At 43.2% G+C, this 13,298-nt stretch overlaps 1 protein-coding gene across 3 annotated transcripts in view; it reads right to left on the bottom strand.

The window, feature by feature from the left end:
- The window catches only part of NALCN (sodium leak channel, non-selective), a 722,821-nt gene that overhangs the window by 673,183 nt on the left and 36,340 nt on the right, over positions 1 to 13,298 (bottom strand). For 2 of the 3 annotated variants that reach the window (XM_075852442.1, XM_075852443.1), the window contains exon 2: positions 5,715 to 5,804. The exons of the other annotated variant lie outside the window; for it this stretch is intronic. In XM_075852442.1, the coding sequence (XP_075708557.1) occupies positions 5,715 to 5,717 (3 nt within the window). In that variant the 5' untranslated portion in view covers positions 5,718 to 5,804. The remainder of the gene's footprint in view (positions 1 to 5,714; positions 5,805 to 13,298) is intronic. 3 annotated transcript variants of the gene reach the window in all.

Here is a 13,298-nt window from a genome sequence, read left to right as displayed (position 1 = left end):
GTGTGCCTCTAACAAAGTTTCTCACTCCAAGCCTGCCAGCCTGCTTCAACCTCTGCCTGTACCAAATGCCCCTTGGCAGCACATTGCAATGGACTTCGTCACAGACCTTCCTCTCTCAGCAGGATGCAACACCATTTTAGTGGTGGTGGACCGATTCTCTAAGATGGCACATTTTATCCCGCTGACCGGCCTACCTTCTGCTCCCCGACTGGCGAGTCTCTTCATTCAACACATCTTTCGCTTGATGGCTTGCCTCTTCACATTGTGTCCGACCGGGGGGTTCAGTTTACATCTAAGTTCTGGAGAGCCCTCTGTAAACTCCTGGAGGTGAGTTTGGACTTTTCCTCAGGCTATCACCCCCAGTCCAATGGGCAAGTTGAGAGGATCAACCAGATAATGGAGAATTATCTCTGCAACTTCATCTCTTCACAGCACGATAACTGGGTACAACTTCTTCCATGGGCCGAGTTCTCATACAACAACCACACAAGTGAGTCCACCACTTCCACTCCATTTCACATTGTATACAGTCAACATCATAGAGTCCCTCTTCCTGTGTCAACTTCATCTCTGGTACCCGCTGCTGACTCTGCATATGGGGACTTCCTGCAAATCTGGCAACAGACCCGGTCCTCTATTTTGCTGGTAGTAGATCGAATGAAGCGAAAGGCAGATACTAGGAGAAGAGAGCCGCCTCAGTATCTTCTGGGGATTAAAGTCTGGCTGTCCTCTCGAAACATTTGCTTGAAGGTGCCCTCATACAAATTTGCTCCCAGGTTCCTTGGTCCTTTCGAGATTCTGTAACAAATCAACCATGTCTCCTATAAGCTGCGTCTGCCTCCTACCCTCAGAATCCCCAACTCCTTCCATGTGTCGCTTCTGAAACCAGTGGTCCTGAACCGCTTCAGCAAGACTTCTAGCTCCACAGTTGCTCCCAGCGGTCCTTCTGATGTATTCGAGGTAAAGGAGATCCTGGACTGCAAAAGGGTAGGCGGAAGGACTTTCTATTTGGTGGACTGGAGAGGATTTGGTCCTGAGGAGAGGTCCTGGGAGCCAGAAGAGAACCTCAGTGCTCGTGCTCTTATTAAAAAGTTCCTCTCTCGCTCTGGCCCCAAGAAGAGGGGGGCGAAGAGGGGGGATACTGTAGCATCCATGGCCACGGGCCGTCGGGTTTACCCACCTCCTGACGCCCGCAGCCATGGATCCGTGAGCACTGGTCCCCATCTCCTTCCTAGGAGACGCCAGCGCTCACTTCTGCCATGTTCTGCTGTGTCCTGTAGGGTGTGCGCGCTCGTGCCCGTCCTTAAAGGGGCAACGCGTGCACAAAGTAAATCGTCATCATCATCAACTGCCATGATTTCCTGGTCTATAAGAAGGCCCCAGGCCTACTGATCCTTGCCTGAGCGTTGTTAGTCTATCCCAGTCTGTCTTGCAAATGGTCCCATAGTGTTTCCCCGTTCCAGTTGTTACCCGTGCCCTGTTACCTGTTCCTGTATCCCGTATTGTTCTTGTTCCTGTGCCTACCAGTGTTGGAGTCGTGTCTGCTGCACCTGCTATCGTTTGCCACGTCCAATGTCGTTTGCCACGTCCAGTGTCTTCTGCCATGTCCAGTGTCTTCTGCCACGTCCAGTGTCTTCTGCCACGTCCAGTATCTTCTGTTACATCGGATACTGCCCGTCACGTCTGGCACTACCTGCTGCACCGGCCTCCATCCGTGCTGAAGCCACAGCCACCGTCTGGACTAGTTCAGGTACCCAAGCATTGCTATCTCCTATTGACTTTCGTGTAGACTGTGACCTGGTCAGCTGCCTCCCCGCTACGGCGGAGCGGCCTAGTGGGTCCACATACCCTGTGACCGTGACAAGCTGCATACATATGAAAATGCATAAAGCTTCACAAAATATAGCTCGAATTTACTTGCACTTCGTCCAGTCTCTCTCCCTAGCTGTCACTAGTCAGCCAACTAAAATATTTAACCTCTCTCTTCTGGGATCTTCCCCTCCTCCATTACAAGAAAAAAAAACTCTTGGCCCGTCTTGCACTACTAACTACTGACCTGCCTCTAATCTCCCCTTCATCTCTAAAGTCCTGGAACACTTTGTCTACTCTTGCCTAATCCACTATTTCTCTTCTCACTCTCTTCTCAACCCCTTACATATTAAATTCCACACTCTACATAAACTGTGCCTACTAAAATCGCAAATTCCTTCCTGACGGCTAAATCAATCTATTTTTCTCCATTGATTCTTCTGGATCTCTCTGCAGGGTTTAACACTGTAGACCACCAACTGCAACTCAGTATATTCCATTCTATCACCGTTTGAAAAAGATGAGGGCGAAATGAACGTCGAGATCCTGTGGTGGTGGTCTTCTGTGTTTGTGGGGTTCATTATGCAGCAATCTGGTTGGTATTTGCTTAATTATTAGTCTGATTGATTTAGGGTATACAGAATGGTACTTTAATCTACTAAGTGTGTATATGGCATTCCTGATCAAATATCTATGGTGTGACTACTATATATGACATATTATGGTTTGTTTGTATATCATAGGTCCCTGACCATCACCACATGCTTTTAACATGTATGTCTACTTTTAGGTCTTGATGGCCAATTAATTTTTATATTGTGTCTTCATTAAAGTAACATTTTTGTATGGTGCACATGTTGTGCTTAGGATTATGTTCAATATATGTACGTGTCTATACATATGTTAATAGATAGTATATACTCCATTCTATCAGCCTTAGGGATACTGCTCTCCCTTATTCCTATCTCTCTGATTGCTCATTTTCTGGATCTACTTCTCCTCTTTCCCTTGCTGTTGGGATTTCTGAGGGATCAGTCCAAGGTCCTCTCCTCTTTTTTTTCTTTTTACACAGCCCATATTGGACATACTCAGCAGATTTGGCTTCCAGTACCATCTTTACACTGGTGACACACAATTGTATACCACTTCCTGAAACCAAATCTATCAAAAACTGAGCTCCTTGTGTCTTTACCATATCCTACCATACCTAAACCTGATGTTTCCATTTCAGCATGTGGTACTACCATAACTCCTAGGCAGCACGTCCGCTATCCTGGGGTATGTTGGACTCAGATCTTTCCTTTACTCCTTATATTCAATCATGGCACCTGCACCTCAAAAACATCTCAAGAATCTGCCATTTTCTTAATGTGGAAACAGCCAAAAGGCTCATAGTTGATCCGATTCACTCTCCTCTTGACTACTTTGGCTCATTACTGATGGGTCTTCACCTCACTTAAAGAGGCTCTGTCACCAGATTATCAAATCCCTATCTCCTATTGCATGTGATCGGCGCTGCAATGTAGATAACAGTAACGTTTTGTTTTTTTTGAAAAACAATCATTTTTGGCCACGTTATGAGCAATTTTATATTTATGCAAATGAGCCTTTCTAATGGACAACTGGGCGTGTTTTCTCTTATTTCAAACTGGGCGTGTATTGTGTTTGTAACATCTGGGCGTGTTTACTTGTTTTACTAGCTGGGCGTTGTGAATAGAAGTGTTTGATGCTGACATATAATGCTGACATACACTTCTATTCACAACGCCCAGCTAGTAAAACAAGTAAACACGCCCAGATGTTACAAACACAATACACACCCTATTGGAAATAAGAGAAAACACGCCCAGTTGTCCATTAGAAAGGCTCATTTGCATAAATATAAAATTGCTCATAACTTGGCCAAAAATGATTGTTTTTAAAAAAAAACAAACGTTACTGTTATCTACATTGCAGCGCCGATCACATGCAATAGGAGATAGGGATTTGATAATCTGGTGACAGAGCCTCTTTAACCCTTTCCAATCTATCCTAAATGCAGCAGCCAGGCTTATCTATCTAAACAACTGCTACACAAACGACTATGATGCGCTAGTCACAGTACTGGTTGCCCATTCACCTTAGAATACAATTTAAACATATTACTCTCAACCAGAGTATAGCACCTCCTTACATCTCCTCCTTCATCTCTGTCTAACACTCTACATGTGCTCTATGTTCTGCTAACAATCTAAGATTAACATCCTTCATAATCCGAACCTCCCACTCCCACCTCCAAGACTTTTCTTGTGCTGTATCAGTTCTCGGACAATCAGATTAATTCCGCATATCCACAGTTTTAAACATACCCTGGAAACACATCTTTTTAGACAGTCTATCACATTCCCTAATCTGACTCTTTTCCTTTACCCTCCCCCACTATTAGTCATCAGAACATGATCCCTTCATTCAACAGTATCTCCCACACTCCTTGAACCCTAATGCACTTCATATACAGTATGTGCATACACAGATACTGGCTAGGTGACTGGCTCATGCAGCTTTATATGTAAAACCCTATTTTTATACAAAATGGATGGACCATTGTACAAAACCAGCACTTTTACCTATTGTGTCACCCCTATTTCCTCATAGATTGTAAGCTCTTGTGAGCAGGAATCTCACTCCTCTTGTTTGAATTGTTAATTAGTTTTGTCACTGTATAATGTCTGATTTTGTGTGAGTTGTAAAGAGCTACAGAATATTTTGGTGCTATATATATATAAAGATTATTATTATTTATTATTAAAGGACTCCACAATAATAAATTATATATATATAATAAAATTATATATATATTATAATATATAATTTAATAATATATGAAATATAATGACCCTGAAGAATAACCACCATTTGTGATCTCTCACCGATAAAATGGCTGCAGTGAACAACTGTTCGATCAGGAATATTTATTTTGATTGCAGTGAGAAATACAAAACTACAATTTAACTGAGAATCAGCGGTGACGAAGTGCACTAGGAGGGAGCAATACGCGTGGTGAGGTTCTATATGCTGCAGCTTACATTCGGGTCACGTATGTCCTCGTATGCATTGCCTATCCTTTAGTGTTCCATGGTATCATGATGTCACATTTTATAAATATATGTACTCCATCTCTACTTTGAGAGGAACTATTTGAATTTGCACTTTATTTCATACTCTTAATTACTTGTAACATCAGGTTAGGTATATATTTTAGGTTTCCTTCATTCTATTTGTATAGTATTACAATTGTTATGACCCTACGGCTTGTATATATTCATTATACCTTATCATGGGTTGGTGCTGTAGTTGGTCCTGTGCTATAACACATATGGACCGGTTCTTTGTCTGTTTTAGATGCTTTTATTCTTTTTGTTTCATATAAATAAAGAAATTTTGTTGTGAATTTTGGGTGTGTGCTGGTCCATAATGTGTTGCTTTATTCTCAGTTAAATTGTGCTCTTTTTGAACATTTGGCTTTGGTGTTGCCCGTACCCGTTCAGTATTTCAAACACAAAATTACAATCAACTTTCCTGCCCTCGTATATAAATGTAACATTCAGTATTTAATGCACTGCTACAAAAGAGCAATAACTTTTGCATGTGTGTATGTAAAATGTAATGCATAAATAAATTTGAATGTTTTTACATTTAAATTATATTGTTCAATGACTTGAAATAAAAGTAATGCCAATCAAACTATAAGAAAAGCCCAATAATGTGAAAAAAATTTTGAATAAAATTTTAAAAATGTTTGTTAATAAATATATATAGTGCGGTATAGCCAACACTATGCAATGTTGTAGCACTAAATATAATGAAAGTATACACAAATGTAAAAAAAAAAAACACACTACACATACATATACAACAGCACATACCATGCTTATCTGATTCTCTTGCTCTTCTCTATATTTTCCTCTTATTGTATGTAAGTCCGTCTGCCTCTCTTTGGCTTCTTCCTGCGGGGCCTGGCAGATGTCATAAGATTAGAGAACGAGCAGCCAGCCCAGTTCCATGCTTTGTAGCTGACATGAAGGCAGGGAGTTGGCAATGTATACAGGGTGCTGCTGACCCCCAAGACAAATTAAAGCCTCCCACCCCAAGCAACACAGTAAACGGGTAATAAAAACATTAGACATTAACAACAACCACAAACCCCTTTCCCCCCCAACATGTACAAATGTGCAATGGCATACATCTAGGAATCTGACACGCATAACAGGTGACAAACATTACAATGACTTCAACTATAACTGCTCCTTCACTTTCCTTTACATCGCATAAAGAGTGTTCCTAACGTCAAAAATAATCAAACAATCAACTTTGCCACTCCACTAAATATTTAATTTGTCATGTCCCTGAATGTCAAATCCCACTAGTTATTGAAAAGAGATTCTGCTCCATAATTAGGCAGATTTATGATTCAGGAGTCTCGGAAAGCTAAGTGACAACCTCTATGGAATCTGTGATAGGGTCAGTTTCTTTATTACTTTTGAAAAACAGAGAGGAAAGAATCATAACTAAGAACTGGTAGTATACAAATTTAGTATACAAATTTTAAGAAATAAACAGGGAAATGCAACTCATTTTCTTATTTTTATTTTAGGTGGACATGCACTTTAACCCCTTTCCACAGCGTACATTTACGGCACTGTCGAGAGATAGTTCCCACACAGTGCTGTAAATGTACGGTGCAGGGATGGCCCACACAATTAGAAGCAGGTGTTCGCTGTAAAGGCCAGGATTAAAACATTGACGCAGGAGACTGCAGCAGAGAAGAGGAAGAAATTGTCGGAAACGTCAAGAACTAGCATTTTTAAGTATAACATTTTCTTTCATTCTTGTAAATGTCACAATGTCGTAAGGAGGTTCTTTGTAAAAGAGCACTTGGACTGTCTCCTCACTGTACAAGCTGCTGTTGCTGTTCTGCTGTTAATGTGTTTGTTATGTTGGCACTGTGCACTTATTTACCAAACCATGTTTAGTTGACATACATGAGGGACACCCAGGAATTTGGTGGGCTCTGATCATGTATGCGGATGTCTGAGAGTGATGCCGCATAGGCTCCGTTCGTAAGTGGAGCAAGGGTATTTAAAGATGGGCTGTGGTGCACCTTGTAAAGAGAGTACGTAGTGTACTAAGAGAATCCACTTCAGAAAGAGTCAACGTTGTACAGTATAGAGCAAGCTGTAAGGTGCAAGTAAAGGATACAGCACAGAATTGGCAGTACAGCAGAGACCGAAGGAAGGTTTATGGATAGAAGTTGGGTTGTGCCAGCGTGGCAACCCTGATGGAAAGTACGCACAAATTTACCTTAATTTGAGCTGGCTGCTGTGAGTGACAACTTGGAGGCTCTATGTTTGCTGCAAGCAGTTACGGACCACTTCCAGAAGAAGGGAATTCCTGTGCCGAGGCAGGTGGAGGCTGTGGATTACTGCCGGAAAGACAGTGACCAAACCAAAGACACAGCCAGAGAAAGAAGCGTAGACCCAGTGTGTCACAAGTGTCCTAAATTATGTTTATTTCAGAGACGGAACCCGCCTTGCTCTGTATCCATAAAGAGACTCCATCCGCTAAATTCTGTTTCAGTTTATGACTGCAACTGCTATGCTGTTTGCCATATTCTGTAACCGACAAGCTGTTTGCCAAATTATGCCGCCGCTAAGATGTAACCTTTACGCTGGTTGCCCCAAGTGGAGAAATTTTATGTGTCCTGTTGACAACCGGTATGTTTGACTCCATTACTGCGCCATCCTTGGTTGGGATACCAGGTCATGGTCAAAGGCCCAACATACACTAAAAACTGACCATATTAGACTTGGTTTAGTCAGCTAGATCAACTTTGAGGATGAGCATGTTTAGGGCTACAGAGGTAACCGCTGCTACAACCACCACTCCAACCACTGGTCCAACACACATCCTCTTACCAATGGGTGATACTATCATAAACGTTCCAAAGTATGATGATAAAGATGTGCCTTTGGCAGACCAAACTGAGAGACTATATTCTCTCAGTCCGACTATATTGAGTGCCACTGCCAAACCTTTTTTTCTCTAAGCCTGTTGGCGGTAGATGCTAGGCATGCTGAGATTTGTATGGAGATTTTACGCCCATTGCTAATCTCTGCAAAAAGTTCTATACTCGCAGCCAGTGGGTTGATGAGCCCATATAACAATAGCCTGTTGAACTCCAGTAATTGTGGAAAAGACTGAGCATAAAAGACCCTGAGGGGTGTGCGGCTGTCCCAAACTCAGTTTGGGTTCTGAGGGACCAGTATATTTCAGCTTGCGGGCCCTGGAATTAAGAAGACGTCTCAAAGACTATGTGAGCAGAGAGCCGGAAGTGACCTTAGCAGACAAAGTCAAGGAAGTAATTGAGTGTCAGGGCAAGGAGAGACAAGGTGCCCAAGTCAATGTGCAGAGTGCCACGAAGCAAGTGCCCCCTCGCCAAAGGTGTGTAGGGGTCCCTCCAGGGGCTAAAAGAGGAAATTATTCAGTTGAAAGAAGCAAGTCCGAAGAGTGGAGGCCAGTTGTGGACTATTTGGGGTATCCCTCCTTGAATGCACAGACATTTTGCACAAGACTGACAGGCTCTTAGGGTGACAGGCGAAAATCAGCAACCATTAAACTAGAGTTGCCTGCAGCTGTGGGCCAAGCGGCATGGACAACATGTTCAAATGGCTCTGAAGTGCAGGAGTTCCACCTCGGCTGTGGGCCTAGCGGCGTGGGGAACATGTTCAAGTGGCCCTGGAGTGCAGGAGTCCCTCCAGGGGCTGAAAAAAGAAAGTTTTCTATTGAAAAAAGGAAGTCTGAATAGTGCCGGCCAGTTGTGGACTATTCAGATTAGCCCTCCTTGAGTGTGCCGCTGTTAGAGGTGTAGAGAACCCGGACATTTTGTGCTAGACTGTCAGACTCAAAGCGACAGGTGAAATCGGCCACTGTTAAACTAGAGGTCCCCATGGTCGTGTGCCGAATGACATGGGCAACATGTTCAAGTGGCCCTGGGGTAAGTCTCCCTATGAAGGGTAAACCAAACCCCCTCAAGTACTTGAGGGATGATCTCCCTGGTGTAAATTTCCCACCAGGGAGATCATCCCTCGACTTAAGTCTGAAAAATGCCCTATTGTTCAGCTAACTCTTGTTGGCCTGTTTGATTGACAATGAGTAAGAAGTGAGCACTATGTCTATCCACCTTTATCACGCTCACTTCCAGATAAAGCGTGAGTTGATGAACATGTGGTTCAATGTGACAATGGCAAACCATCTGGCTGTTCAAATAGTGGGAGTAACCAAGCTGGACTTGAGCTTTTTGACCACTAGATACCTACTAGAAGGCATGGAGACTGTGTGAAGCTCGGTGTGCATGTTGTCATTGGTAGGAACATACTTTGAAAATTGAATGGACTATTAATAAAGGGGCTTGTACAGCAAATGCTAACTACCCAAGCTTACCATGGTATTTACAGTGGAGCACACAGTTGATAAAAGGGCTTCATTCTGAAAAAGCGAAAGTATTACTGTCGAGCCCAGGGGTGGACTGTAAAGACTGTGGCTGCTAATCAAGGCCAAACCACGATCCTGTTATGGTTCTCCAACCATATAAGACGCCCTTATCAAAGGATACCTGCCTGAACACCGTGACACTAAGCTGGCAAGTCCAGGATTCTTGCCCAACTGAGAGATACTGTGAAGGTAGGACACAGGCGAAGCTGCAGCATGTGGTAGATTCCCAAGAGAGCATTGAAAGAGAGAAATCGCCCAAAAAAATATAGAGATGATCGTCTCAAAATCTAAGTCCAAGGAGTTGAATGCCTAGTGGGTCCATAGGCAGTGTTGACGACAGTACATGTTGAACCAGGGAAAGTGTAAAGAGGTGATTTGCAAAAGAGCACTTAAACTGTTCCCTCACTGATATACACAAGTTAAAATGTGTTGCTGTTTATGAGTTTATGTTGGCACTGTGCCTTTAACTCCTTTGTCTTTTTTTGTTTTTTCCTCCCACCTACCAAAAGCCATAACTTTTTTTATTTTTCCCTTGATATAGCTGTAAGATGGCTTGTTTTTGTGAGACATGCTGTAGGTTTTCAGGACACCATTTATTGTACCATATAATGTACTGCAGGGGCAAAGCTAGGGGGGCAGGCGGGGCATGTGCCCCGTGCAGTACTGGGATAGACGTTAGGGGGGGCGCCGGGCACAGGTACAATTGACTACTCCTCCTGTTGCGGAATCCCCCCTGACGTCCCTATCCATATATGGACAATGACGTCAGGGATACCTCCTCCAGGAGAGGAATCATACCTCCCATCTGTCCCGGGCGGCAGGTGGTATGTCCCACAGTCAACTGCATCTGCGTCCTCAGAAGGCAGATACAGTTGAAGTTAGAGGGAACCTGTCACCATCATTTCACCTATTAAACCAGTACTAACTTGTAGTAGTGGGTGAAAAATCATTTCTATATGACCTATAATTGTCTTCTTAGTCGGCATTGTAGCTTTAGTATTCAGATTTTTAGTGTTCCCACACCGTATGCTAAGGAGCATAAGAGTCTTCCTTTGAAAAGAGTCAAATCTTCGTTTGAAAAAAGTCATATCTTCATTCTTCAAGTCTTTCTGAGTTTATCCCGCCTCCTTACTTTTGATTGACAGCTCCTTGCCTTCCCCCAGGACACAAAATCCTGCGCTTTCGCATTGATGTCCTCTTCTGGTGTGTGCATACAAAGGAACACTGTATTATTACGATAAAAGGCGCAAAATGCTTGCAGACCGTTATTTACAGTCGGAGGAGGAGTTAAGGAGAGGGGATAAAGGCAATGAACTTTTTATAGCAGCGGCCAGTGAGGGATATGTAAAGTTCAATAGGTGAAATGCTGGTGACAGGTTCCCTTTAATACTGAAGCAAGGAACAGTAAGCTCCCTGCTGAAGCATTAGTTCAGAGCAGAGGAGCAGAGGGTGCTGCTCCGCTCACTAAGGACTCCCCAGCCACAGCGCTACTTAGAGCGCTGTGCCTGGGGAAGCCCTTGACGTCAGTGGCTCCTCTGAGGCTGAATCCTTGTTGCCTATGCTATGGCAGGGGATTTTGCTCCAGGAGTAGCCCCTGACGTTACTGTCTCTATATGGACAGTGACGTCACTGTCCATGTTACATTATACTGTACAGGGGAAGTTATAGGGGAATTATGCTGTATGGGAGCAGCTATAGGGGAATTATGCTGTATGGGGGAATTTGATTGGGCATTATACTGCATAAGGGCAACTGGGTGGGCATTATACCGTATAAGGGGCATCTGTGTGTGTATTATACTGTATGGGGGCATCTGTGTGGGCTTTATGCTGTATGGGTGCATCTATGGGGGCATTATACTGTATGGTGGCAGCTATGAGGGCATTATACTGTGTGAGGGCAGCTAGAGGGCATTATACTGTGTGAGGGCAGCTAGAGGGCATTACACTGTGTTGCCATGCGTGCTCCATTGGTTATCCCTCTTTGTGATAATTGAAAGTTGGAGGAATCCCCGACCAAAGCATTGCCGACGCTCTTCCCGGGGATTCCGCTCCTGAAGAAGCCCCTGACGTCACTATCCGTATATGGACAGTGACATCAGAGGCTCCTCTAGGGAGACCCAATGGCGCTATGTACAGGGAGGAGTTTGTGTAGTGCTATGTACAGGAGGGTGTGTGCCACTATTTACAGAGAGGTGTGGCACTATTTACAGGTGACTGTGTGGCAATATCTACAAGAGTAGTGGGTGTGGCACTATATACAAGGGGGCTGTGTGGCACTATCTACAAGGGGGATGTGTTTGGCAATATCTACAAGGGGTATGTGGTACTATCTACAAGGTGGTGTGTGGCACTATCTACAGGGGGTCTGTGTGGCACTATCTACAAGGGGGCTGTGTGGCACTATCTACAAGGGGGTGTGTGTAGCACCATCTACAAGTGGGAGTACGGCACTATCTACAGGGGGCTGTGTGGCACTATCTACAAGAGGAGGTGTGTGACCTCTTTATTTATTGTCTTTTAATTCATTGTTATGTTAACTCCCTTATATAACTATATTGCTTGTAAAATGTAAAAATGGTTTTATACTCGAGTTACATAAAAAAAAATAAAAAAAAAGATGAAAAAATAAATTACATCTCATTGATTGGTAGAGGAAGCAAACCTGGCGAGGGGAAGGAGATGTCGGGAAAGAGGGGCACCAAACTGAATCTTTGCTCCGGGTGCTGGAGAACCTAGCTACACCTCTAATGTACTGGGAAACTGAATAAAAAAATTGTATGTGGGGTGGAAAGGAAAAAAAAAAGTGATTCCTACATTGTTTTTTAGGTTTCGTTTTTACTGCGTTCACCATGCGGTAAAAACTATATGTTAATTATAGTTTGTGGGTCAACACAATTATAGCGATACCAAATTTACATATATACCGTATATATATATTTTTAAGTTATACTACTTTTACAAAGAAAAAACGAATTGTTAAAAACAAATTGTTTAGTGTTGCCATATTCTGAGAACCATAAAAAAAATATATTTTCCATCGATTGAGCGGTGTGAGGGCTGTTTTGTTTGTTGAGGCAAGCTGTAGTTTTTATTTTGGGGTACATATGACTTTTTTTTATTCCTTTTTATTTTATTTTTTTGTGAGGGACGAGGTGACCAAAAAACTAATTCTGTCATTTTAATTAATTTTTTTACGGTGTTCACGATGCAAGTTAAATAATGTTATATTGTAATGATTTGGACTTTTATAGACACAGCAATACCAATTAAGTTTATTTTAATATGTCTTTTACATTACTTTTGGGGAAGAACTGTGGTTCGCCTTGTGAAGAGAGTGCGTAGAGTACTAAGAGAGTGCATGTCAGAGAGAGTCAATTTGGAGCAAGCTATCAGGTGCGAGAAACATACTGGATGGGACAGGCAGTACAGCAGAGACCGGAGGAAGGTCTGTGGAGAGGAGTTGCATTGTGCCAGTGCTCGTCGCAGAAAGGGTAAGCCCTGGGAACACTGCTGGCTGGTACACACGAGTTGACCTTGATCTAAGCCGGCTACCATGAGTGACATGGGCCCTGACAACTTGGAGGCCCTGTGTCTGCTGCAAGGGCTCACTACGCACTTCCAGGGGGAGAAAGCTCCTATGGCAGGAAGATGTGTGTTCTGCAAGTGTCATGAGTTGTATTTAAGAGACTGAAACTGCCAAGCTTTGTACCCATTAAGAAACTGCAACCAAAAGCTCTGTACCCATTTGTGACTGTAACCACTATGCTGTTTTCCATATTCTGCAACTGTCAAGCTGTGTACCATATACTGTAACAGCCAAGCTGTGTGCGGTGCTGTAACCATTACGCTTGTTGCCCAAAGTGGACTAAAGTTACGTTTCCATTTTCACAAACGCTGTGTCTGACTTCCTTACTGTGCCATCCTTGAGTGATGTGCCAGGTCAGGTCAGTGTTCTTC

Source organism: Rhinoderma darwinii, chromosome 2, assembly GCF_050947455.1.
Source record: "Rhinoderma darwinii isolate aRhiDar2 chromosome 2, aRhiDar2.hap1, whole genome shotgun sequence".
NCBI classification, from domain to species: Eukaryota; Metazoa; Chordata; class Amphibia; order Anura; family Rhinodermatidae; genus Rhinoderma; species Rhinoderma darwinii.
Note: the sequence above shows the minus strand (reverse complement) of the source record. Positions and strands in the feature narration are given on the sequence as shown.